The following is a 24,657-nucleotide window of genomic DNA, read 5'->3' as shown; positions in this document are numbered from 1 at the left end:
AGAAGAAGGGAAGACAGACATTCACCTAAATGTTGTCTGAATTCTTCCTCTCTTCCTCTTCTTCATTTCTTTTAAAAGCTCTTTTCAGGGTGCCTCATTGCTTTCTACTGTCAGTTGAATCTGAGGACGCTGCTTTCTTTGACACGGACCATATTACAGTACATACTCGCTAACTGTTCCAGTTGAGTTGACATTCATGGCAGAGACTGGTTATCTTCCTCCTAGTAGCAATAATAATGACAAAACTAATTTCTTCGGGAAATACACTATAAACAATGGACATAGCTACTGTGACGCCATCTTGAAGCCTTGAGTTCGTCATTTCAGCTGTGGCCATATTGGTTTTTGGAGCCAGGAGAGGCTGGAAGTGTGGAGGAGCAAGGGGTGGATCTGACTGTGAAAGATGTTAAATAAGTGTAACTTTGGGCCTTACCTAAAATGTAAACGGGTGAGTTGTAATATCCATACAGTTGTCATGAGCAGGAAATTAGTTATAGAGACCAAAGCTGTTTTGCTTTTTACCAGGCTGTAAACATTTTATTTCTGCTGTAAAAGTTAGGCCTTTTAACATTAGGGTCGATGGGTATTTACTCTTTTTGGAGCCAGGCTAAATTTTTTGGCACTTTTGACTCGGCTTCATTTTTCAGCCTCGTAAGTGGTCACTTGGCAATATTTCATCGATTTTGGTTAGCGTCTCTCCTTGACTCTCTATCTATGAGGCTTTATCAGAGATTCTTTTAATTATACAAAAATGATAAATATACATTTGAACTATTCTACATAAGAATAAAGCATGTTGTATGATTGGGCTTCGTCTAAAATCACTTCCTATTTATTATATAGTTCTTACATTTACCCTATGCCATTTTATTTGTGTATGAATTTGATGCGCAATATAATGCTGTCAAAAAAAGATCAATATTAATTTAAGTGTAAGTTATGTTTGGAAGTGTAGGCCATATTTGGAATATTTCTCCACTTTACACAACTACTAATTGAGACACTGGTAGACCAGCAACTCCCATGTTCTGCGAAGTATAATTATTGTTTTTGTCAATGCAGTTTGAGGAAACAGCTTCAGTTCCCCATCTGCAAGGGTTGTCTGACAGCAAAGTAAAGTGGTTACATTTTTTAAATGGGTATAATACACACTCAGTCTTTTTTAAATGAACTTTTGTTATTGTAAACAAAACATGTCATAAAGTCTAATTATTTCTGTAGAACCTGCTGATTTTATGACTTGTCTGTTTTATTTTGCTGCCTCTCTGGAGCACTTTGCAAAATAAATCTCAAAAAGTGCTTTTTAAATGAAGTTATTATTAAATTAAGATTATTATTTTACTATTATTTTAGTATTTAACAGTTGTGTGACAACACATCTGTGGGGAAAAAATATGTTGGAATTGGTACTTTCCTGTTTTCTCTGACTAGAGTGAACTGTGAGGATCTGTTACATAAGGAGTGGTGAGTCAATGAAGGTGGGACTGATTTCTAACACACACTTCACTTCACCCTGCAGTGAAGTCAAATCAGGTGTTTTCAATCAGGCTAACACTAACACACACACACACACACACACACACACACACACACACACACACACACACACACACACACACACACACACATTACACTGAATATTTCCTTTTTTTCTGCTCTCCTGTTTCATACTACTTCAGTACATACAGTAAATATAAATGAATTTCATCATCATTATGCTTTATCTGGGTGACATTTTATGAGGTTACTGGGAATGTCTCAAAACCAAACCAAAATATACTTTAAAATATGTCATAAAACTGTTTGATGAAAATGACCAATGCATATCATGAAACATCATTTTCTCTTATTGCAGCCATGTGCATTTACCAGTATACCCAATTGTGCTTTAGAACAGTTATCGTGACATTAAGGGTAATACAACCCAAAAATGATAAACAGTATGTATTTATTTGTAGGAGCCAGGATGTGTATTTAGCCTGTGTTGCTAATTATTTGTTTAAGCTGCAGACATTTTTTGGTTAGTTTCACCTCCTGTATTCTTAATGAGCACATGGATGTGGTTTCACATTACTTTATCTGTTTACTTGTGTGGTGGCACTTAGGAAAAATGGAAATCCTCACTCTGAGTGCCGGACTGCTCTCTGGCTGTTTGTAAATTCAGAGCGCTGCTGGAATTTACCGTTCAGTCATTCAGAGCCTCACACTCTTGGGGCAGAAGGCCATGCTATGGGCACTCAGGGGAGTGGAATCAGCAGAGCGCTGAGTGGAGTAAGTGTGTGGTAAACCTAACTGTTTTAATTCATGTAGAAATAGAACGCTCTGTTTCTTTGAACAGCAGCGATCAAATTTTAGTGTAGAGCATCAGATAGGATTTAGGAACGAACCTCTAAGAAAGAGTGTAAGTTTTGCATCCGAAATTTTCCATTGACCTTCTTGTAACATTTGCTTTGTCTCAGCACATCTTGTCTTGCTAAAGCTATTCCAGTTGTAAGTTGACTTCAGCATGGATTTGTTGGAATGCGTCAGTTTAGAGCCTATTAGCCTCCTAGTGGGTCTTTTATTGATAGTTGCTGCTATATTATTTTCAAGACATAAAGTTAGTTTGCCATAGTCCAATCCATTAAGACTCAGTATTACCCCTTTCCTACTAAATTAGCACATGCACGCTTTTTTTTTTTAAACACAGATGTTTCTGTTTTATATGTTTTTTACACTTGCTGCAACACGAATTAAAGTGACCAACCGCTGCAGCACACAGGTCTGCCTTTCTGTCAGCTGGGGTGTGTGTGTGTGGGGGTTGTTCTGATCTTCAAATCTTCAAAAACTTTTCAGTGGTTTCTTCTCTTTATATATCTCTTACTTATTCAGTCCCCCTTTTTTTTAAAGTCGATGCTGACTAACTTGGATCCATGTTTAGCGCTGCTTAGGAGGAGATGGAGAGTAATTAGTGACAGCGCTGTCAGCTCGTCATTGCATCTTGCCAGTTAAGGAGCTTAAATTACTGCGCTCACCCGGGTTTTGTGTTTTCACTAATGCTGATTGTACACATTTTCATTGCATTAAAAAGCCAATGTTTGCGAGTGTTAGCTGTTTTTTTGTGCATTGGAAATGAGGCTTACGTTTACATGCTGTCCACACCATCTGACATTCTGAATCTTCAGTGTGAAAGCAACATTGCAACAAACCACTCCTGTGGTGTGAAAAATATAGCCACCCTGTCTGCTGTCAAAGTGGAGTGGAGTTTATGAACCTAGAAGAAGATGCAGGTGTTGTGTCAAGACAGATATTTACCAGTCTGGTATAAATGTGCAGAATATGCAGTTTGAACTTGTGGCTATCAGTAAATATAGGGGAGTGATCGTAGATACCGAACTGTTGCAATCTTTTGGCTGTTACCATAGGAACACAATCTGACACGCACATGCACGCACGTGCGTGCACACACACACATACACACACAGTGTCTTCCTCACCTACTGCCATCTGTTTACCATTTTGTGTTGCTGATCTAATGAGAGATTCTATCATCTCTGCTACCTCTGAATGCACAAACATTTGGACCTGCTATCTCACTGATGGTCTGAGGACAGACTGTGCTGAAAACTTCTGTGACATTCATGAGAAGGAGATCAAGCCAGAGGGAAAGAGGGGAAACAGGAAAATAATGTAGGTCTAAATAGAAAACTCTGAGAAAAGAGTCGAAGTAGAAAGTAAAACTAAATGTGGTACTGAACATTGACATTGTCCAAGATCTGAAAATAGATTATCTTTTTCTTCACACAAACTCATCCAGGCTGTTCACTCCCAGAGTCAAGCTCTCAGCAAACCAAACACATAATTATAGTTTCTGTATAGCAAAGATGGAGGGGAATTAATAAGGCAGCAGTCAAGTTGGTAAAACACTTCTCCGTTACAAAATCACTCTCTGTTCTCTCCATCACTCAGCCTAAAACTAATGAAGGAGAGTGTAAGATAAAGAGGGAGCCGTCATTAATTATCAGACACATTTCGTTTGTATGAAATGTGCCTGATGAACCTCGGGATTCCTCTAAATGCCTCCTAATCAAAGAGTGATTAGAAAGACCTGTGTGGGTAGAATATGTGTGTATTTGTGTATGATGAGTTTTAGCACATCCAAATATTCAATATCGCAACTAGATAGATAGATCGGTAGAAAGACTTTCAGCAAACACACACACACACACACACACACACACACACACACACACACACACACACACACACACACACACACACACACACACAAGAAGTAAAAACCATCCCAAAACTCCCCATCTGGGAGAGAGGACGCCTGTAACGATGACAATCCATTCTTTTCTGTGCTGCTTTCCTTTAGATTGTATTTCTGCTCTAGAATCTCTCCATTCATCTACTGAAATCCTATTTTCATGACAAACAATAAGATACACACACTCACTCCATCACTGCTCCCTGTAGCTGTCAGAAAACTGGTGGGGTAGGGGGTGTGTAGCTGATGGGATGGGAGGGGAAGAATATAACATGAGTAAGGGGAGAGGTGACAGGAGAGGAATGGAAACACCGTGAATCGCTGGAGAATTTGAGGGATTACCAGTGAAAGAGTGTGTGTGTGTGTGTGTGTGTGTGTGTGTGTGTGTGTGTGTGTGTGTGTGTGTGTATGAATGTGTGTGGTGTAGTCATGTTTTCTGAAACATCCACCTGAACCAAAAGTGCCTCACGGCAGAGGAAATGGACATAGACATAAGAAAGACTAACTCCGTAGCAATCTAAATGAGAAGTCATTTGACTTAAATCCACAGATGTTGCTGTGTGTGTTGTCAAAAGGAAACGAAAGAGATAGCTGTTTGTTAAAAAACAAAAACAAAAAAAAAACAGGTGCTTATCAGAGAGGAAGCTGCAGTACTCACCAGCCTTTTCGTTCTTATGTGATGGTTTGCTGAGATCCAGACCAGGCAAACAGGGACACAATCCATCACATTTAACTGAGATGGTTTTACCCGACAGGCAGTTCTGGAACTCCAATTTACACTGTAAGACAAAAATACAAAAACATAAGTAATGGAGGCGTTATTTCATATAATCAAAGACTGGGAACTCCACATAAGGATCCGTATACTTGTCACGGGGAATACTTGGTCAGTAAAAACTGTTGTATAACCTCTTCTGTGGCTCTGGAGGTGCTCTCTGAAGTCTAAGAAAACAATCCAGCTGCTGTCATCACTGTTATTTTGCCTTGGGCTTGGAGATGAATAAAATTGAGTGTGTGGAATACTTTACTAGAGTTGAAAAAAAAGGCAATATTTCGACCCTGCAAGGTACTCAAGATCAAAATCTGTTATCTTAAACCAGGCGAAACACGGCTACCTTTCTGCAGACTACAAATAGACATTAAAAGACCTAGGAAATGACCAGGCATTGTAGATCTAATTTCCTGGTTGTACTGAGTTTCATTATGGGAAGCCCCCTCACTGTCTGATATCGATGCTCAAGGCATCCTTTGGTGTCGTAAGCAGACCACAACTGTCTCATGGGAAAAACACATAACTTATGTTGTAAAATGGTCACAGTAATACTTAGGCAAAATAACTTCTTGGTTAGGTTTAAAAAAAAACACGGTTTGGGTTAAAATAATTATATTTGTTTCGGCTGTTCTTAATGCTGTTTGTGCATTTTTCTTCAAAAAATATTGCACCAAAATGTGTACATATCCTCGGTAATCATGAGACAGTAATTTGTGCATTACCCACGTAATTTGGAAGGCTGCCCCAATGCACTGATGGGAGTAAGAAGGAAGCAGTTCCATGTGGTCAAGTTAGGAGGCAGATTGGGGCAGTGGACTGGTCACAAAAGAAGACCAGTGTTGGGAACTGTGTAAACTTATAGTGAGCTCTGAGTCATTTTAAGGTATGGCATCACCATGATTCTTCTCCTAAACCTAACCACCGTAACTTTACCTTCATGAAATAACGTTATGTTAAGGATGTAACATAATCCATAGGTTATGCAAACTGTTGTGTGTACATTTTTCTTACAATATTATACGGACTGTTGTATGAGGATACGTTGATTTGTTAAGGGAATATGGTTAGACGCATCTATTAATGTTACATTAAAATAAGTCAACTTCAACTGTTGGTTTTACACAGGAAACAAACAGCGGTTTCCTGCGTGAAAGTCCTGTCTTTTCCTATCTTCCTCGCTCTTTATACTACATCAGTTGTCTAATATTGGTACACATGGGTTAACATTGAGCGATAGTTGAAAAAAGTGCTTCTCATGCAGATGCTAGAGGCAGTCTCCGTGTGTCCGTGTGAGACGACAAGGAGCATAAGTGTTGTTATGTGATGACCTCATCAGTTGGCCACAGGACTAAAGTCAGGATGATTTGAGGCTAATGCTGCACCAAGTATGACTGCTCATATTTAGATCTGCCATACTTCATGACAGTGCAGAACAGCTTTATATGAGATAAATTTACAGCACAGATAAGGAAGAATCATGAATTCTTGACACTTACTGTATTCTACAGGATGTGTCAGCATGTTATAACAGAGCCCCAAGTATGTGACTACAACCAAACTAAAAACTTTGAATTTCAAACTTTTTTGTGTCGAGCTGATTAGGGGAAAGATTTGCTGAGACAGGATTGGTCATTTATCTTCGATGAACAGATGTGTCCATTAGGCAGCCATGTAGACACACCATTAGACACAGAGATGCCCAGTGACATTCTATTATTCACTGCAGTACAAACCGAATGCAATGAAAAAAAGCAAGATGGACTACTTTGGAATGTAATTTAACAGCATAAATCTCATTTCAGGTAAGTGAGGGGTAAGAAATTGTTTGGACTAGTTGGGGGAAAAAAATCCAATTACAAGATCCTTCCAAGAGGAATAATGAAATCTGAAATGAGTTATGTAAATTCTGTTTGCGAAATGATGACGACAGGATTTGTCAGGGTGAGACCATGACTGTGCATAAACATCTGCACACGTATCATGCACAGATCATCACACACAGGCTTAGCCTCCTCCTGCCAGCAGTTTCATTTCCCATGTTGTAATTCAAATCCATCATTTCCTCCCTGTCACCTCTTTGGTAGCGCTGCTAATGTTGCTTAATGAAATTTGTTGACAAAAGAACAGCGCTCTGTCCTGTTCTCAACATATTGAATTTGCCGTCTGGGGAGAGAGACAGAGAGCGAGCGCGAGAGACACAAGGAAATGGATGACCTCCCCCAGTCACTGTCAGCACACTGAGAGGCCCCATGAATCTTTATGTTTGTCTCTCTCCAGGGGTTAATGTGGTTTTGATGAAACAGTGTTTTAACACCTGACTCAGTGGAGTAAAAATAGAGAAGAGGAGAGGAGAGGAGAGGAGAGGAGAGGAGAGGAGAGAGGAGGGATGATTTAAGAGGAGGGAAGTAATGGACTAAACTTAGTGGGCTGAAGCCTCTCAGGAGATAAGAGCACTGTCCTCTTAATAGGATATTGAGTGTGTGTGTGCGGTCACGATGAGGGAGGCATGTAATGTAATAATAAAACATGAATAAGCTTGAGACCAGCAGCTCACTGGTGAGCAGAGTTTAAGTTGGGCCACAGGGACCCATCACTCCACCAGCTAACTGAACCCCTCCAACTAAATTACCGCAGCGACCACAGGGACCGCCCAGCCCTCCCCTTCCTTTTGTTCTTCCTCTTGTTTCTTCTTCAATACTTCTCCTCAGCAAAGCCTCAGGCAGGTAGGTCATTAGGAAAGCCTTTGTCCTGACTTCTTCACACAAGGGGTTGAAACTCCCAATCGCTGTAGCAAAAACTACAGTTCAATTGTTCCCAAACTAGAGACCTTGGATTACCACAATCATGTGGGATGCAATAAAAACACACACACACACACTCACTTGCGCGCGCGCACACGCACACGCACGCACACACACACACACACACACACACACACACACACACTGCAGCCTACAAATTAAGGCTGCAGTCTGGAAGCATGGACAGTTATAAAGCGGCAGCCTGAAGTGTAAAAAGAGCAATGACGGATGCAAAAATGATCAAATAATTGTAATTAAATTGCAGTGCACAAAGCGTGGGAACTGATAGGATTACATTTCACTGGAATTGCACCTTACATGATTTTATGTGTTGCCCTGTTGGCAGACAATGTTGGCATTGTAAACCACAGATATGTTACATTTGTACGCTCCACATGCATCACATCAACATTTCCAAAGTGACATAGGTCTTACTACATGCATGTGAGCTGACTTAGTTTTTGGAGGGTGGAGGGCATCATGGATGGCGTGGCACTCAGGCAAGACAGCTGCCAAGCAGCAGACCAACAAGTGTCTCCCCAGTTTTTGGGGAGACACTGGCAGCATTTCCAGCTGTGATTATGTCACCCAACTGAGTTTTTTAACCCAAAACTTTTCCAAACCATAACCAAGTATTTTTTGTGCCTAAACATAACCACATGTTATCCAACACTGCTGAAATGCAAAGAAACATAAAGTTTCAACACTTCTGCTACACGATAACATACAGATGTTAAATATCTGTGGTTTGCATAAATGTACAATGCCATCTGATATTGGCTTGTCATGTGACAATAAATTGATTGTTATACTATACTTCTGATTTGAAACTTCTGAATTTGATCTGAAACAACCACTAAATGTCTGTCTTTTCTGCAGAGCTGAGCTGAAAAACACAGATGATATGTGGATGTACAAGAAGCCTCCCAGCATAGTAAACATGACCTCAGTTCAACTCCTTCGCTCAAAGGTTTGCTTTTTATTGATCCTGTCTCCTCTGACACAACTATGCTACAATTAATAAATGACACTGAGTAAGTGACAGCAATGCGCAGGTGTCCTGAAAGCTCATAGCTCGCTCTACTTTGCCAATATTGCTGTCACAAAGACTTTGATTCAGCTCAAGAGATGTCGTATATTGTCCATTTGTTTGAGGTTCATGTGTATCGGATTGTGCTTCACCCCTTGCAACTAAAATAATATAAATGTAGATGTCAATAAGAATCAGCAGTGTGTTATACCAAGGACAGACCCACAATGCTTCACTTCTGTCTTTGTCAGTCACCTGATTTCTCTGCTCAACTCGGTCTGAACTTCATCTGCTCATTTCCTTCTTTCCTTTGTTTTCTCTTCCATAATGACATTGTGAGTTTGTGGCAATGCTTAATTTAATGTAGCACAGAATGAGATTATGGGCAGAGCTTATTGGCTGGAAATGGGCCTAGAGTTAGATGAGAGGATGGAGGTTGGAGAGGTTTTCCAAATTGTCCAGAGATGTTTTTTAGCTGCTAGAAAGACCTCTGATGGCTGACCCTGTTCTTGGTCATTTGCATAACTGACAATGAAATGTACTGCCAAATTCAACACAGTGGAGGTGGACAGGATTTAATACATAGATGGTAAAACAGGACAGCAGGGTGAGAAGAGGAGGCAGGAGAAAGACAGGGGAGCAGCGTGAAAAGGTGACAATATATGACTACAATTAAAATACAATTAAAAAGAAAAATTAAAAAATCGAAGTACACATAATTTCAAATATTTCTAACATATAATTCAGCAACTCTTCAAGTGCTGCTGCATGTTTTGAAGCAATCCTGTCCTTGCTTTTATGGTTGAAAACAAAATGAATTTTTGATAAATAATTCTAACTGAAAAAAAAGAGGAAAGGGAAAATGGCGGACTTAAAGTAAGAGAAAAGTAGACAGAGGACGATGAGTGTGATACTTAAAAAGAGATGAATGAAAAAAACAACTCACCTTGGAGGAGTATGTGTGTCCATCAGATCCACACACAGGACTTGATTGGAGTCCTGAGCAGAGCCTACATTTCCCATGAGCACCAGCTTCAAGCCTGTGCTTGTGACCTGCACTGCCTTTCCTTGGTTTCACACTGAGAGAGAGAGAGAGAGCGAGAGGGTAAACAATCCTTCGGTTAAGATAAGTGTAGTCGGTGAAACAAAGACACCATCCCATGCATATAGATTATATTGAAACATTAACATTACTCTCACAAATGTATGTATGAGAGACAACTGAAGTGCAGTAATAACTTTACAGGCAGGAAAATTATCCAAACTCGCAGAATCAGTTTTCTACTAAGCAGAAAGTTTTAAAAGTGTTTCTGGTTGTCAGGGTCAGCTGAAGCAGAGCGAATCCTGATTGGTCCATCGGGGCCTTTTCAATAACGAGCATAATTGCGTTTGATCCAAATCTCGTAGCAATTTTCTATCTAAGTGCTCTCACGGACACCCCGGTGCCTCCTGATCCATTGAGCAGAGATGGAATTAGAGCCAGACAGACTCTTTACAGAGAAACTAATGTCACGACAACAAATGATGCAAAATGAACATCAGCTCCAGAAGTGACCAGGCGGAGGTTCCAAAGTCATTCAACCTCTTTCACAGCTATGCTCTAAAATCTAAAAACTCCCGCACACAGTCTCGCTTACAACTGGAATGTTTATTTACAACATTTCTATCTGCTCTATTCGCGAATTAAATACCTTGAGCAAACACATACATTTATATATGTATAAGAGTGGACTATTACTCTGGATTGACCAAGTGGAACCACTGTTACTGGTCATTTAAAAAAAAACAAGAAGGAATACAAAATGTTCTTTTAAGTCTTTTTTTCTGTAATATAAATGCTTTTTTCAATAAAAAAAAAAAGAAAAAGGTTTTAGTAAGCGCTTATCATTCAGTCTCTTGTGAGACATCAACGCTCTGTATAACTACAACACTTAAATCCCAGGCAGTGTGTCAGCCGCTTTCTTATTTCTTCAGAAGTGTCACACTCATGGGCCGAGTCATAATCATTGCCACGGCAGATTAGGCATGCACACTGCGTTTATAAATAAAACAGTGCTGGCAGATAAGTTGCGATGAAGGCACAATGAAAATTTTAGGTTGATGTCTGAGATCATTTACCTCCCCATCAAATACCACACTTCTCCTCCTCTCCTCCTAAGTACTCTTTGCATAAATGCAGTGAAGTACACAGAAGTGTTCAAGTTATTAGATTGATTTGAAAGACAGGACTGGCTTGGCTGGGAAATTTGCGCATGCACGACAATTATTCACTGAGAAGGACAGCTACCGAGAGAAGAGTGGGCAAACGATTTATAGATAAATTAGCCTCACACAGAAACTAGGAAGTGATCTCTCTGTCTCTCTCAGTCATATACCACTGTACTTCAACCTCCTGCTGAGAGTTTCCATGTTACTCTAATCTTCAGAGGCTCTAATTTGACAGTACTACAGCCCCCTCACAGTAGGACAGGGGTGCACACCAATTAACACTGCAAGACTCCATAATATCTTTGAATTATAGCTTGCTGCTAATGTAGATGTCCAAGCCGGCAGCCAAACATTATCGCCCAATAGGGGATGTCAAGGAGTCTGTGCTGAGTTAAATTCAAGTAGAAGTATATGTTACGCTTGGGACTTTTGTTATGACAGCTTCTTATGAAATTAATTTTCTTCTGGATCTTAGTAAACGCAACAGTAATACCAAAGTGTGTCCAGGGCGTCTTTAGTTTTTGTTTTTCAATTTTGTTAGCAGTGAGTAACAATGATGAATCACCTCCTAGATAAAAATGCTGCAACGTAGTGCACATTAACTGCATTTCTCAACATCTGTTTACAAATATCTTGAAAGCAACAAAGTTTGGATTTTCCCTTGGAGAGGACACTTAATCCGTGTTATGCTAATTACTGCAACTAATTTAACCCGTAGATAATATAATATTATGGTCCAAAGCTTCAGTGAGTGATGCTGTTGGGGAAATGTAGATTTTAGGTGAATAATTTGACATATTAAGTGAATAATTTGACATATTAAGCAGAAAATGGGACTTGTAATTAATGCAATGCAAAGAAAGGCATTCAAACTATCTTAGGAGCTAATGACTTGAGGAAATCAATTACACCCAAGAAAGAGACAAAAAAAAACATTCAAATGTCTTTTGGGGGAAATGGTTGCTGAACTGAAAAATTGAAAAACCTTAAAAATGGCAACATGACATGGTTGGAAACACAAACAAATTGGGTGCTGCCAGAGTCCAGAGAGCAAACAGATAGTTTGATTAAAATTAATTGATGTTAAGAATGAGTCTGTATGTCTGTCACTGAGGCAGACTGGATTCTTAGACAGTACTAACAGAAAAATACAAAATGCTACTTTATTGCACGCTGGGTGTAATTTGTCTAGCATGCCCTGAGGGTGTAGCATATTGAAGTTCAACTTTGCATAGTAATTTTGAGTTACAGGCATTTACTTCAATTTAATAATAATTCCATGTTTAAGGAGAGAGAAACTCTCGCATCAAAGCAACCACAGTTTGGTTTTTCTTTTGTAGATAACACTGATGCTGAATTGACCCTAATGATGCATTTGAGGTCATCTTTAACCACTCAAATATATAATGAACATCATATTTTACATCATCTTGATACTTTATGACCTTTTCTAAGTTTGTGAGCTTGCTATTCGAGTGTTCCGAGAACTAAGCTGTAAAACATGGTGAGATACAATAAATTTTAGTATGCTTTTTATCTGTGTTTGTTGTTGATGATATCTTTTACACAGTGCTGCCACTTTGACATGTGGGCTATGGATCAATTACTAAGTCGTGTTGGTGGATGACAAGCTCTTCCTGCTGAGCCACAGTTACAACCCCAACAGGTAAGACTAATGATCACAAAACCAGGAGTCAATAAAATGTCACATTACTGGCTCTTACCTGTGAGTTGGCTGCTTGTGATTGGTGCAAATGGCTGTCTGGTAGTCATGACTGACACAAATCTTGTGAGGAGGGCAGCGCACCTTCAGACAGGGGTCCTTGGTAGCGTCTGGACCTATTGGGAGAGATCAGGGATAAACTTTGTCTCAGAGGTGCAAAAAAAGTTAGAGGAAACATGCAAAGCAGGAGAATCAGCACAATGTGGTGCTGAAGTTGAAAGTTGATGCAGCAAAACATCAAGCTGTTCTTTTGGTTTTCCAGCTGGCAGGTTGTTATGTTCTACTAACTGAAGCAGGAAGAAAAATAATGAGTTGGAGAAAAAGACGGAGAAGAAGAATGGTAAAAGGTATGAAGTAAACGTTGATTTTTCCGCGGTGTGAGCTGCTTAATGAGGACTATTTTCTCTGGGCGCCGACCCCATCTTCTTCCAAATCAATCTCCACAGTGACATTATCGCCGTGGCAGCCAGGCACAGCTGGCTGGTGTCCAGGGTGACAAAAGATCAAAGCAGCTCATTGACTCTGAGCATTGTGTCATTTCACACTAGGCTAACAGCACAAACCCACTTTCATTTGACAGACAGAAGAAAAGACAAAAAACAGGAGGCAGAGGAGGTGAAAAAGACACAGTGGCAGTAAAATAGAGTGATGAGAGCTTTTCTCCAGCAGAGATCACACCAGAACAATGTGAGTTTAAAGGTTTAATGAAAAGAGGAAGTATTGGATGTTGAGAATGGATGAATGAATGTGACAAGAGAGATGCATGTGGAGAAATAAGTCATCCATTTAGGTCAGTCAGGGATGGCTAGTTTAGTTGCCCGAGTCAATTTCGGGCCATCAAAAAGTGTCAACATAATTAAATGGAGCTGGGGTGAGCATAGTTTTTGTAAATGTAGAAGCGGCATGTCTGTGGTGACCAGTGCCGAGGGCTTTAATTATTTGCTTTAACCGGTCTGGCTGCTGTGGACCGGCTGCACCAGTGCCAAAGGAATGGCTGTAATAGTGTCCTGAAGGTTAACCAGACATTTTAGGGAGCTGGTGAAAATGCTTGAGAAACCAGAGTCAAGTGTTTATACTCTGTCTCAGTAAAAAAAAGACTGGGTCTTGAGGTTAGGCCTTGGCAGCATACCTGGAACCGATGTATTTAATCCAAGCAACCTCTGCTGTGTAAAAAAGAAGTCAACGTGGAAGTGCCAAAAACTGCAGTTTCTCAAATGGTCACTTGAGGCTGGATCAAAAGCGAGTAAATCCCCATGGGTACACATGTTGAAATGCCGAACTTTTCAGCAGAAACATGTTTACAGCATGGTACAGAATACAAGTTTTGGGGAGATACAGGGGCCATGTTGCTGTGTACGACTGAAGGAAAGGTAGAGGAAGGGATTGGGTGATAAAGGATGTGTGTGCGTGGGGATTTTGTGAAGCCTGTGAGTGCAGGGATGAAAGAATGATGAAATAAGTTGAGAAAGGTCAGCTGTGCCTGCTCCAAAGAGGAATAAAGAGTGAGCAGGAAAAGGGGAAATACGACCACTGCTATGAGGTCGATGCTGGCTGTGACACTGAAGGGGGTGGAGGCACCGTGACGTCACAAAACATGATCCTGGACTGGTATGGCTCTGGTGCAAATGCCTGAAGCATATCAAGGCTCTGTGATTTTGGCGATGGGCCATGGTCCAATTGAGTTGGATTCAGATTGCGACTATGTGTCTAACTTTTTAGAATGAAGAGTCATGCAATCAAGTGCAAAGTATTGTCAGTCACTGAGGCGACGAAGGCAGGTATCATGGGCTCATTAATGCTCAATGTTAGATATGTGTACCGAATATGGACGGAGCCTTCTGTCCTCCTTATTATTAATTTCATCCATATTTGTACATTTTTTCCAAAAGCATAGGAATAGGAATAAAATGAAGTAATACCACCGTAGATTCTGGAGGCAGTTTAGCGTAGTTCAAGCGGGACACAACAAAAACACACATAAAAAAATGTGAAAGGAATTGTCAGTCTGAATGTTGCAATGTATTCAATGGCCTCAAAGACCACCGCTGCTTACAACACTAAACAGAGCGTTATTATGACCTCCGCCACCATTGCCTTGTTAGTTGTCAGTGACTTTTGATTCTCCTTCTAGTGCATGTAGTGGATGTGTCTATGTCAACATAAAGGATGCATGAAGCACGTGGGCAGTGATGTTTACAATGTTTGACACGGACCAATCTATTCACGTACGTAAAGGGAGTTTAAATGAGCTAGACTTGACAGGTGATCAGACGTGTGAAGTGTGGCCCTGCTCCTGAACACTAACAAGTTAACTTTATTAGTACAAATGAAGTGAGAGACAAGACAGTATCAAGCAGTGGATTCTGGACTGGTGGACACGGTGACGCTGTACCAGATTTGTATTAAACAAAGATAAAAGCCCTTATAAGAAACAAAACCATCAACCATGAGCTGAGATCAAAGACAAAGTGGGTTTTAAACCACATACAGAGACCTCATCCCTCACCCTGGCGAACAAACTAAAAATGATTTCAAATCCAAAGTTAATTAAAACTGAGCACAGAGTGTTTAGATCAAAGTTGTGCGTTATGTACAAGTCATTAGCATGTGGCTTCTAACATCATAAAACAAGAGTGGCCTTGTCTCCATTAGGGGCCTAATGGGTTGTGTTTGAGGCACAGCTGGTGTCTGCTGTGAACATCAACTAGTTTCTGACCTGATCACACACTGCGCTGCAGTTCACATGCTGGTTTATCAGCGTTAAATCAGCCAGCGAGTCAGACACGATGGAGCATTTCTTTTCTCTGCTCTCAGTAACGCTGTAATATCAACAACCATCTATAAAAATGAATGTACACCCACACATATCAACTCTTAACATACATAATTCTGAACATATCTGGGGCTGTCAAAGCATATAGGAGAGCTTTCTTTATCTTTGGAAGTGAACACACACAATAAAGATGGTGAGGCTTCGATAGTCTCATGAGAAGAGATAGTACGCTGCGCGCATCTCTCATAACCGAGCAACACATTTGTTTCCTTACGATCTGTAAAACACATACACAGATACAAAAGCACATTACAAGCCCGTGTGCCCTCTCATATTCTCCAGAATGCAGAGAGATGAAATGTCCACCTCCCTTCTGATAGCTGTCTGATATGCTGTGTTTCTATCGCCTGCTTATTTGGGCCTGTCCTCACCTCCATCTATCAGCGCTGGAGGAAACCCATCTTATTTCACTTCGCTGCAAAATGACTCTATCACCGCGAGGAAATGAGAGATGAAGGGAGAGAAGGATAGAAGGGATCGGGGAAAAAGGAGGCTCGTATCTGGTTAACAGGATTGGAGGACAATTTAGGATTAGTGCGTGACCTCCACTCACAGACAAATTGGAAATCAGACAGACACACACATACAAATGAGTAAATGAGTTTATGGTCGTACACACACAAGTACAGAAAGCATCACATGTGGATGATTATACAGATAACACTTTCTCATAAACAGTAAAAATGTTAATTTGGGGAGACAATGATGCTCTAAATGTGAAATCGTTTTTAGCTGACGTGATTCAAATATTCATGAGATCCATAGGCGGAGAGGAGAAAAGACGGAAGGAGAGGAGAAGCAAAAAGTGAATAAATGAGGAGAGGAGAAAGTGACAGGATGGAGAGGGTGAGGAGGAGCAGGCTGGGAGAAGCGAATGAAAGAGTGTAGGGAAAGAGAGAGTTTTATCCATCTATTTAAAGCTAGAGTGAGCAGCATTGGCAGTTAAACCAGCCAATCAATTGTAATGCAGGAGCACTGCAGCACACTCTCGCCACCTCTCTTTTACTTTGCTCAATACGAGTCTCTCATCTCCTTTTATTCCCCTCTTTTCTTTCTAATCTTAAGTATGACTTTATTCTCATTCGTGTGTCTGTGAATAAGTCAATATGCATGAGCAATATAACTTGACATGCCTTATTGCATATCCATTCATTCCAAAGTGCCAAGTAAAATTCATTTTCACACTCTGCATTTTTACCTCGAAAAGGTTATTGATTTATGTAAATGAACAAGGTTGTCTGCTGCTGATAAGACATTGCCAAATGTACAAGTGTAAAGGATTTGTGTGTGTGTGTGTGTTCGTGAAGTAAATATTATGATTCTTCATCAGACACTGCTTGATGAAGAAACTGTGGAGCTGCAGCGCTTTGAAATTGGTAGCTGATAAGGGAGGGAAAAAACAGGGCGAAGCAAGTCACGTGTGAATTCTCTGTAATGTTAGAGCTATGTTAGTGTGTGAGCGAGAGCAACAGTTCTGCACACACACACCCCTACCAATTTGTGGAGCCATTGTCCTTGGCCATATGTAAGGTTGACTGGTGACCCCTGGGTGCTGGGTTACCAGTCTGTAGTTGTGAGACAGATGGAAGAGTTGGCAGAGCTGTAGCTGAGGGTGGCGGGGGCACAAGACAACAGCAGATCATTAACAAATGACCGGTCCTCAGTTTGAATTCAAGTCGGGCGCTACACTTCTCTATGTGACACAGTTTGGTGCTGGTTGACTTTTTACCAACATTTGTTTGGATATTAGCATCATTTTGTGGTGAAATATCTTCATATTAATGTGTTTCAGTGAAAGAAACCACATAGAAAAAGTACCTTTGGGCAACTGACCTTAATCTATCGAGCCGCATAAACCTGGAACACTATACTGTACTCACATGCAGAACCAACGAGCAGAACATCTCTCAACTCTTTATACAAATCTTTAAAACAGTACTTACCAGACAATCAAAAGGATGACTATAATGTGGAGTAGTAGTTAGATTATTGTTTATTTTGTTTAGTTATATACTTGAGTGCAGATGAAAAATAGCAAAATATGGTTAAATCAGACACTTTTACAAGATAGATTCAAGTGCTCATGTTAAACAATGTGCATTGTCCCTTCTTTAACAAAATAAACAAATAGAAATAGACATAGGCCATTCCTACCAAACGCTTACAGCAGCAACGACTAGACTTGGATAACTAAATCCCCTAACACATCTTTATTCATTCAAGTTTGTGGCCACGTATCCTTCATTCAGGGTCTTAGGGGAACTGGAGTCTATCCCAGCTGGCCTTGTGTGAGTGTCAGGGTACACCCTGGACAGGCTGACAAACTATCACAAGACTGACACAAAGAGACAGACAACCATTTACACTCACTGTCACACCTATGGGCAATTTAAAGTCACCATTTAACCTAAACAGTATGTCATTGGACTATGAGGGGAAGCCAGATAACCTGGAGTAAACCCATACGGGCATGGGGAGAACATGCAAACTCCAAACACAAGGGCCCCAGCCGGCTAGAAGCTTTAAGCCCAGAACTCTCTTGCTGTGAGGCAACAGTGCTAAACACTGCACCCCCATGCCGTCCACTTTTAATTCAACAATATTGAAACATGTACATACACAAGTACCAATAGAATCTGTAATAAGGGCAATCAAAGTGATTGCAGAGCCCAATTGTTAGAGAAAAGTGTTGCATTATGTCTTTGCAAACCTTGGATATGTAAAACCTGTATATTAGTATGAAGCAGATATGTTGAGACTATGTTTCTTTATGTTTCAACAACACTGTGGTTAATTTCTGGTTTTGTTAAGGCACAAAAAACACTTCAAATAGCTGATTTTGGTGGTGCAATTATGGCTGACAGTGCTGCCAATGTGTCTCTAAAAAACAACCAGTTGTGTTGTCATTTGGCCATGGTCTGCAGCTTGGCAGACGTCTCACCGAGATGTCAAGCCATCCACTACCCACCATTACCAACACTTTGGAGATGTTCATATGATAAATATGAAATGAACATATTAAACGCGTTTGTGGTTTGCAGAAATGTATTATGCCAACATTTTCTTCAAGCGACTGGGCTGTGATTGCATAGTGTCAAACGTGAGTCTAATAATGGAACAATTTAACTTTATCACATTGAAAACTTATGCAACAGCTGATGCCAATCAGCTAATGCAAGCATGACACTTCAGTGCTCTGCTTGATCTACAGCTAGTAGAAGTGAAAGGATCCCATACATGCTGTGTACATGCAGTATCTACAGTTGTAATTATAGTTCCTTTATTGTACATTAAGATTAATACTGGAAAGTTAAAGTTGTAACCATCTGACAGCTGTCTCTTAGGACTGAAGTGCCCTTGTACCATGCAGAGTTGTTAGACTCTCATAATCAGATTCTCAAAATCTGTTGACATGGAGGCCTAGTGGCTGTTGTACATTTCACTGCTGTGCTGCAGCATGCTTTGAAAGTGCGGCTGTTGCTGCAAACCCAGCATCATCCCAGCTAGCATCTGGTCAGATCTGCTTTTATATACTGGGGGGAATCAATACACTATGGTTGGTAGCTCATGCTCAGTGAGCACAGCAAGTACATAAAAGAAAATACATTCCCAGCTGAAATCAAAACTTGTGTTGCATCTTATGAAAATATTTTGACAAAAAAGCCTCATCTGGCTACTCATAAAGATCACTTTCACAAAACTCATGTCCATACATATATTTATGTGTATACATATCATCCACAGGATCCAGAAGCTCTCAAAGGGATATGTGAAGGTATATGGTTTAAATAACTGTCTTACAAGTCTCAAGCTCTCCTCACCATGGAAGTTATGTTTCAGCAATCATAGCTTTGTTCCTCTGTGAGTGTAGGTGTGGCAGTGTTACAATAAACCCATCATTCTGCCCTCGCTCTGCCTTCCTGCCATTACGACAGTTACAGTCCTCTCTTGTGCACAATGTGCCTCCATTTCCCCAACTGTGGATGAAAAGGGTTCATATATTGACTTCCATCACCTCCCTCCATCCCTCTATCTCTCCAAGTCCACAGCTCGGAGCCCACAGGGAGCCAGAGGGCAAACACAGCCAGCCAGAGCAGAGCTAGAAACATACTGTTGGCGTAAGGGACCCATTCTTATTCAGCCTTCTGCTTCTGTATATAATAACGTTCTGTAAAAAATATGAAAATCAAGCTGTCAAACAATGGATATTTGATTTGGGAGTGAGAACTCTTCTTCATGACAGATTAACTGTTCACGCTTGACCTGTCAGCCTCATAAAATACCCATGTATAGTTTTTTTTGGCTGGACCTCAGCGTTCAGGGTCAGCTCTACAAATGTGAAAGTCTATCAATGAGTGAGTGAGCAGTGAAGTTACACCATTGGTCAGAGTGAGTAATGATTTAAGTGTTGGTATTTACCCATTGGCTGTTGGGCTTTTGCAACCGATAGGCACTGACAGTCCTGTAATACTGAATTCCACATTTTCTGTAACTAGCGTTGAATTTCAGCATGGTGGAATTGGCAGACTAGCTAGCTGATGTGCCACCTCATGAGTAAAACGTAATGACTTAATGCTTCATCCATCGCTTTGCCATGGTGTAGAAAAGCACGTTGCTATCGTCAGATTTTCTTGGGCTGTTTATTTTGTAACCACTGTGACATTAGAATAAAAGCTTGGTGGAATTAACAAGCTACCAAACCAACTAGCCAGTAAAAGGTTGAAATAACAGTTTTGGAGCATCCCCTCATCTTTTGGCTTTAAAAACAGCATTGATACACAAGCCTGAAATTTAGGAAAAATGCCATTGAATATTGCAGGTTAAAATGTTGGAATGAGTGCTGCTATCATCATGAGGAGAAAGTGGAAATAAGCCATTGGAACATGTGCTGCCACCTTAGCTACAACCCATAACTAGACAGATAGTTGCGTTCCTCACAGACCAAACAGCTGTGTTTAAAGTTGCTAAGTCTGATAAAACATCTCTCTATTAGCATGCTATTGGTCTGACTGATATAGTACCACCGTGTTTGCCTGTTAATTTAACAAACTTGATAATAGGATAGTGGAATAATGAGCAAGAATTTTAAGTAGATTCTGATTAAGAAAAAAATAATCTTCAAAACTTTAGAAATGCAGGTCCTCCCTCATTTGGAGTCATTCATTTCTAAAAAATTAAGTGTATATGTGCCCGCCCACTGCATAGGAGGTTGACCAATTTATCAGTTTGGCCATTTAATTAGTGTTCACTGGACATTTTTTTATTTTTTTATTTTTTTCAAACGGTTGATCTTTTTGGTGTCTTTTGGTCTCATTGGTATTTTTTTTTTCACAAATGTCGTGTTCTGTGTAACTTGGCCATATAGTGGCTGATGTCTGCGCAGCCTGCACCAGTCATGTCGGCACATACTGTCGACGTGACTGGTCATGGGTAGAGCTCTAGAGAAGCCACGTCAGTTCTGCTGTGTGTGAGTGTTTGTCTTCGTTTTAACATGCATTTACTTCCTTTTTGGGCCGGACCACAACAGTCTGTGACTGAGTAAATGCTGCTTCTTCCTGTTTCAAATTAAGAACCCCTTAGCATTTTATACACAGTCCACATTAAAGGTTTTAAAGTTTTATAATCTTACAGCACCTACTTAGTCTAGTTTAACACGTAAGACTGCATTTCCAAAAATCTCATCCTTTCCACTAAAGATATAGTGAAGACTGTTGTATAACAGCAACACCAGTACCCTAAAAAATAATTATTTATTAGTAATTGTTAAGTCATTATTCAGAGTAATGGTAGATAAGATGGACAGGCATTAAGTCACAATCCACACTTTTTAATTTCCTTTGTTTGGATGGATACTCTCAATGGGATTTCAAGGTGCAATATTTTCTGACAAACAAGGTCATGGTTTTGATTTATTCCTTCACATGGAAAAGGCAGAATCAGTATCCAGTAACTGAATCACAGTGAACTGCATTAGTGTGTCAGTGCTGCACATTGCACTATTATTCTTTAAGGCAAACTGCACATATGGCACTTTACTGTCCAAAAAAAAAAATCCTTCTTTGAAAATCCCCTGGATGATCCAACCCTGAACAAAACTTCAAGCAATTTAATTGCTGCACAACTTCCAGGCTGATTCCTGGCAGAAAAGCACATTATACTCAAAGCTGCGAAATTTTATTACAATTAAAGCTGACAGAGAAATTGCCCTATTCATCCACTTTTGTCTCTTCAAGAATTGTTCCCCCTCTTTCTTTTACTGTTAATGTTCCTTAAGAGACAAGAAAAAGTGGCTGAAGAGGAGAAGGGTAAGATAAAACACTCTTCCTGTGTCCTCTAAGGCTGGACAGAGGCCAGAATTGAGTGCAGTGATTGGATAATAAAGATAGTCAGAGTCTAATAGAAGAGGCCACATCGCCAACAAGCCCTGTCAGAGAGTAGAGGGTGACCTCAAATTAATTGCTGCTGAGCTGGACATGGGTCAGCGGGGTGTTTTCGTAATCTGTGTGTATGGGTGTGTGCGCTTCTTTATCGGCACCGCGCTCCATTGCTCTCTATTGTTTGCTCTCCCCAGCCGCTGTTTCTAACAGCAAATAAACAAGTTTGAAATTAAATAAACAAGAGCTTCAACAACCATTCCCAGAGGACAGATTCCTGACTGTTATTAGAAAAATGAGCATCACTTTCAGGCTTTGATAAACTAATTAAAAAGGTGGTTCTTCTCCTTCACCTGGGGGGGCTACAGAGAAAAACAAGAGATGGAGTGAGAGAAAACAGAAAGACAAACAGATCAGCAGAAGATAAAACCTCCTTCTCTCCCTGCTTTGTGAACGCTCCTCAGGGTCTGACTGTTTGGCCTGTGAGAGCTACTGGAGCGATGGATGGCAGCGAGGAATGATGGAGGGATGAAAGCACAGGGAGGGCCTCGGGGAGGACGCAGTGATAGAACGGATTCACCATCCATAAAATTAATTATTGAAAACATGAGAAAATCATATTATTGTGGATGTAACTGGAATGGAGAAGATAAACAGACTGTGTCAGTTTGAATGTCAGAGAAGAAGCCACAGTGGCTTACGGGGAGAAAAATATCTGGCGAGAGAGAAACGCTATTGACTATCGCTTACAAACTGAATATTCATCACCGCCACACAACCACTGTGCACACACAACAGCGCGAGCACACTCACACTTTATTGTGAAAAGCCCTGATAGAGGATGTTTTGTGAAGCTATAGCTGGCAGCAAAGCATTTTTAAGGAACAGTGTGAAAGCAAATAATCAAACAGTCTTTGAAGACAGCTTCAAAGCAAAGGAGCAAAGATGCATTTAAGGACAACATGCGCACACAGGAGGACATTCACTGTAGGTGGAAGCTGCTAATTGTTATAGTTTAAATTAAGGTGTACATATAAACTGTTATGCTTGAAGTCTGTTTATCATTTTTATCATCATCGTGGAGAGCTGAGAGAGCAGAAATGAAACCGAAAATGCATTTAATTGGCTTGGTTGGAAGGATAATGCAAAAAACTCAGATAAAAAACAGAGATAATGGAGTCTGTGTCCACACTTACAAAGACTTAACAAGAATGAGCCATGTAGTTAAACCAGTGTGTAAGGTCTTCACTGTGGCTAACAGATCATTGTATGTGGTATACAAGGGGTTTTATTTCAACATATGTTATCTATTGGGCAAACACTAACAGGCCTTCTTCTACAGGAATGCTCACTCAACTTTTGGCACATTTCATTGTTTGTATGGATAGCTTTAAGAGTCTATATTTGCACAAAACTGAAGGTGAGATTCACACCTCATTGGTGTAACAATGCTGCACCTTCTGTGTTTATTTGCCCCAAATAGTCAATGTACCAACTGTACAGAAGTTAGCTGTAAGCTAGCAAACAATGGACACACCGGCCGCATGTGTGGGAGTGTGTGTGTGGTGTGTGTGTGTGTGTTTGCCACCCTCTGACTGAACCTCTTTCTGTTTTCTTCACCGAGCCCCTCTCTTATATCCTGTATGCAGCTCAGTCGTCAGAGTAAATGGTGGCATTGTACATTTCTGCAAACTAAGATATGTTACATTTGTATTCAGTGTTATTATGTAGCAGACATGTTGAAACTTTTGAAAACTGTTGAAGCTTTACATTTCAACCATGTTATGGTTAACAGGTGACACAAAATCTCTTGGTCATGGTTAAAAAATGATAATGTTTTGGCTTGAAATACTGGTTTTGGGGTCACAATCATGCCATCAATGGCGCTAAACTGTGCTTTTGTTGTTTGTTGGTCTTGAACAGTGTCTGCAGCTTGGTAGGTGGCATGCCATCCTCAACCCCCTCTTTCCTCCAGTGCTTATGTACATGCAATCAGAGCTACTTTACTGAAGAAATGTTAACATGATATGTATGAAATGTACAAATGTTATGTATCTGAGGTTTAAAAAAACATACAATGGCAACATTTTTTTCAGGGAACTTGACTGTTGTTTGTTTATGCAGTAGCAGAAGGCAAATCTTTTACAAAAGTTGAGGCATTGTTCTTGCTGCCGGATTAAATGTGAGTCAAATCACTTTCTTTCCATTGACCTGATAGGCAAACCCTAAGATTCACTTTGCATTTTATCTGAAGACACAGTTAGAGTCTGAAGCCATGCGTAAGGTGCTGTGAGCTTGCACTTCTGCACAGCAGTGCTTTAAGCTGATTATTAGCATCATTGTTTACCATGTTCTCTTTGCTAGATTAGTGTTATAGCATGCTTACATTTTCTTATTGCATTAAGGACAAAGTAAAGCTGAGGCTGATGGGAATGTCATTGGTTCTGCAGGTGTTTGGTCAAAAACCAAAATACTGCACAAATGGAAATTTTGACGTGATGATGGAGCTCATTGCAAATTCAGATGATCACGCAAATCAGTTATCGCAAATCATCCTCTAGAGACCATGACTGTCTGTACCAAACTGTACGCCAGTCTATCAAACAGATGATATATATGTCATAAAATAGAATAATAATAAAATTCTTCTTTTTTATGTTAGGA

General features: G+C 40.2%; 1 protein-coding gene across 2 annotated transcripts in view; it reads right to left on the bottom strand.

Moving 5' to 3' along the window:
- Nucleotides 1-24,657, bottom strand: part of spock1 (SPARC (osteonectin), cwcv and kazal like domains proteoglycan 1) — a 133,651-nt gene that overhangs the window by 20,829 nt on the left and 88,165 nt on the right. For both annotated transcript variants that reach the window (XM_088081135.1, XM_042493318.2), the window contains exons 5-7: nt 12,788-12,902; nt 9,802-9,934; nt 4,911-5,031 (exon numbers count right to left, since the gene is read on the bottom strand). In XM_088081135.1, the coding sequence (XP_087937261.1) occupies nt 4,911-5,031; nt 9,802-9,934; nt 12,788-12,902 (369 nt within the window). The remainder of the gene's footprint in view (nt 1-4,910; nt 5,032-9,801; nt 9,935-12,787; nt 12,903-24,657) is intronic.

Source organism: Plectropomus leopardus, chromosome 8 (genome assembly GCF_026936395.1).
Source record: "Plectropomus leopardus strain MGB_pleo_1.0 chromosome 8, ASM2693639v1, whole genome shotgun sequence".
NCBI classification, from domain to species: domain Eukaryota; kingdom Metazoa; phylum Chordata; class Actinopteri; order Perciformes; family Serranidae; genus Plectropomus; species Plectropomus leopardus.
The sequence above is the reverse complement of the archived record's forward strand: the minus strand, read 5'-3'. Positions and strand labels throughout refer to the sequence as shown.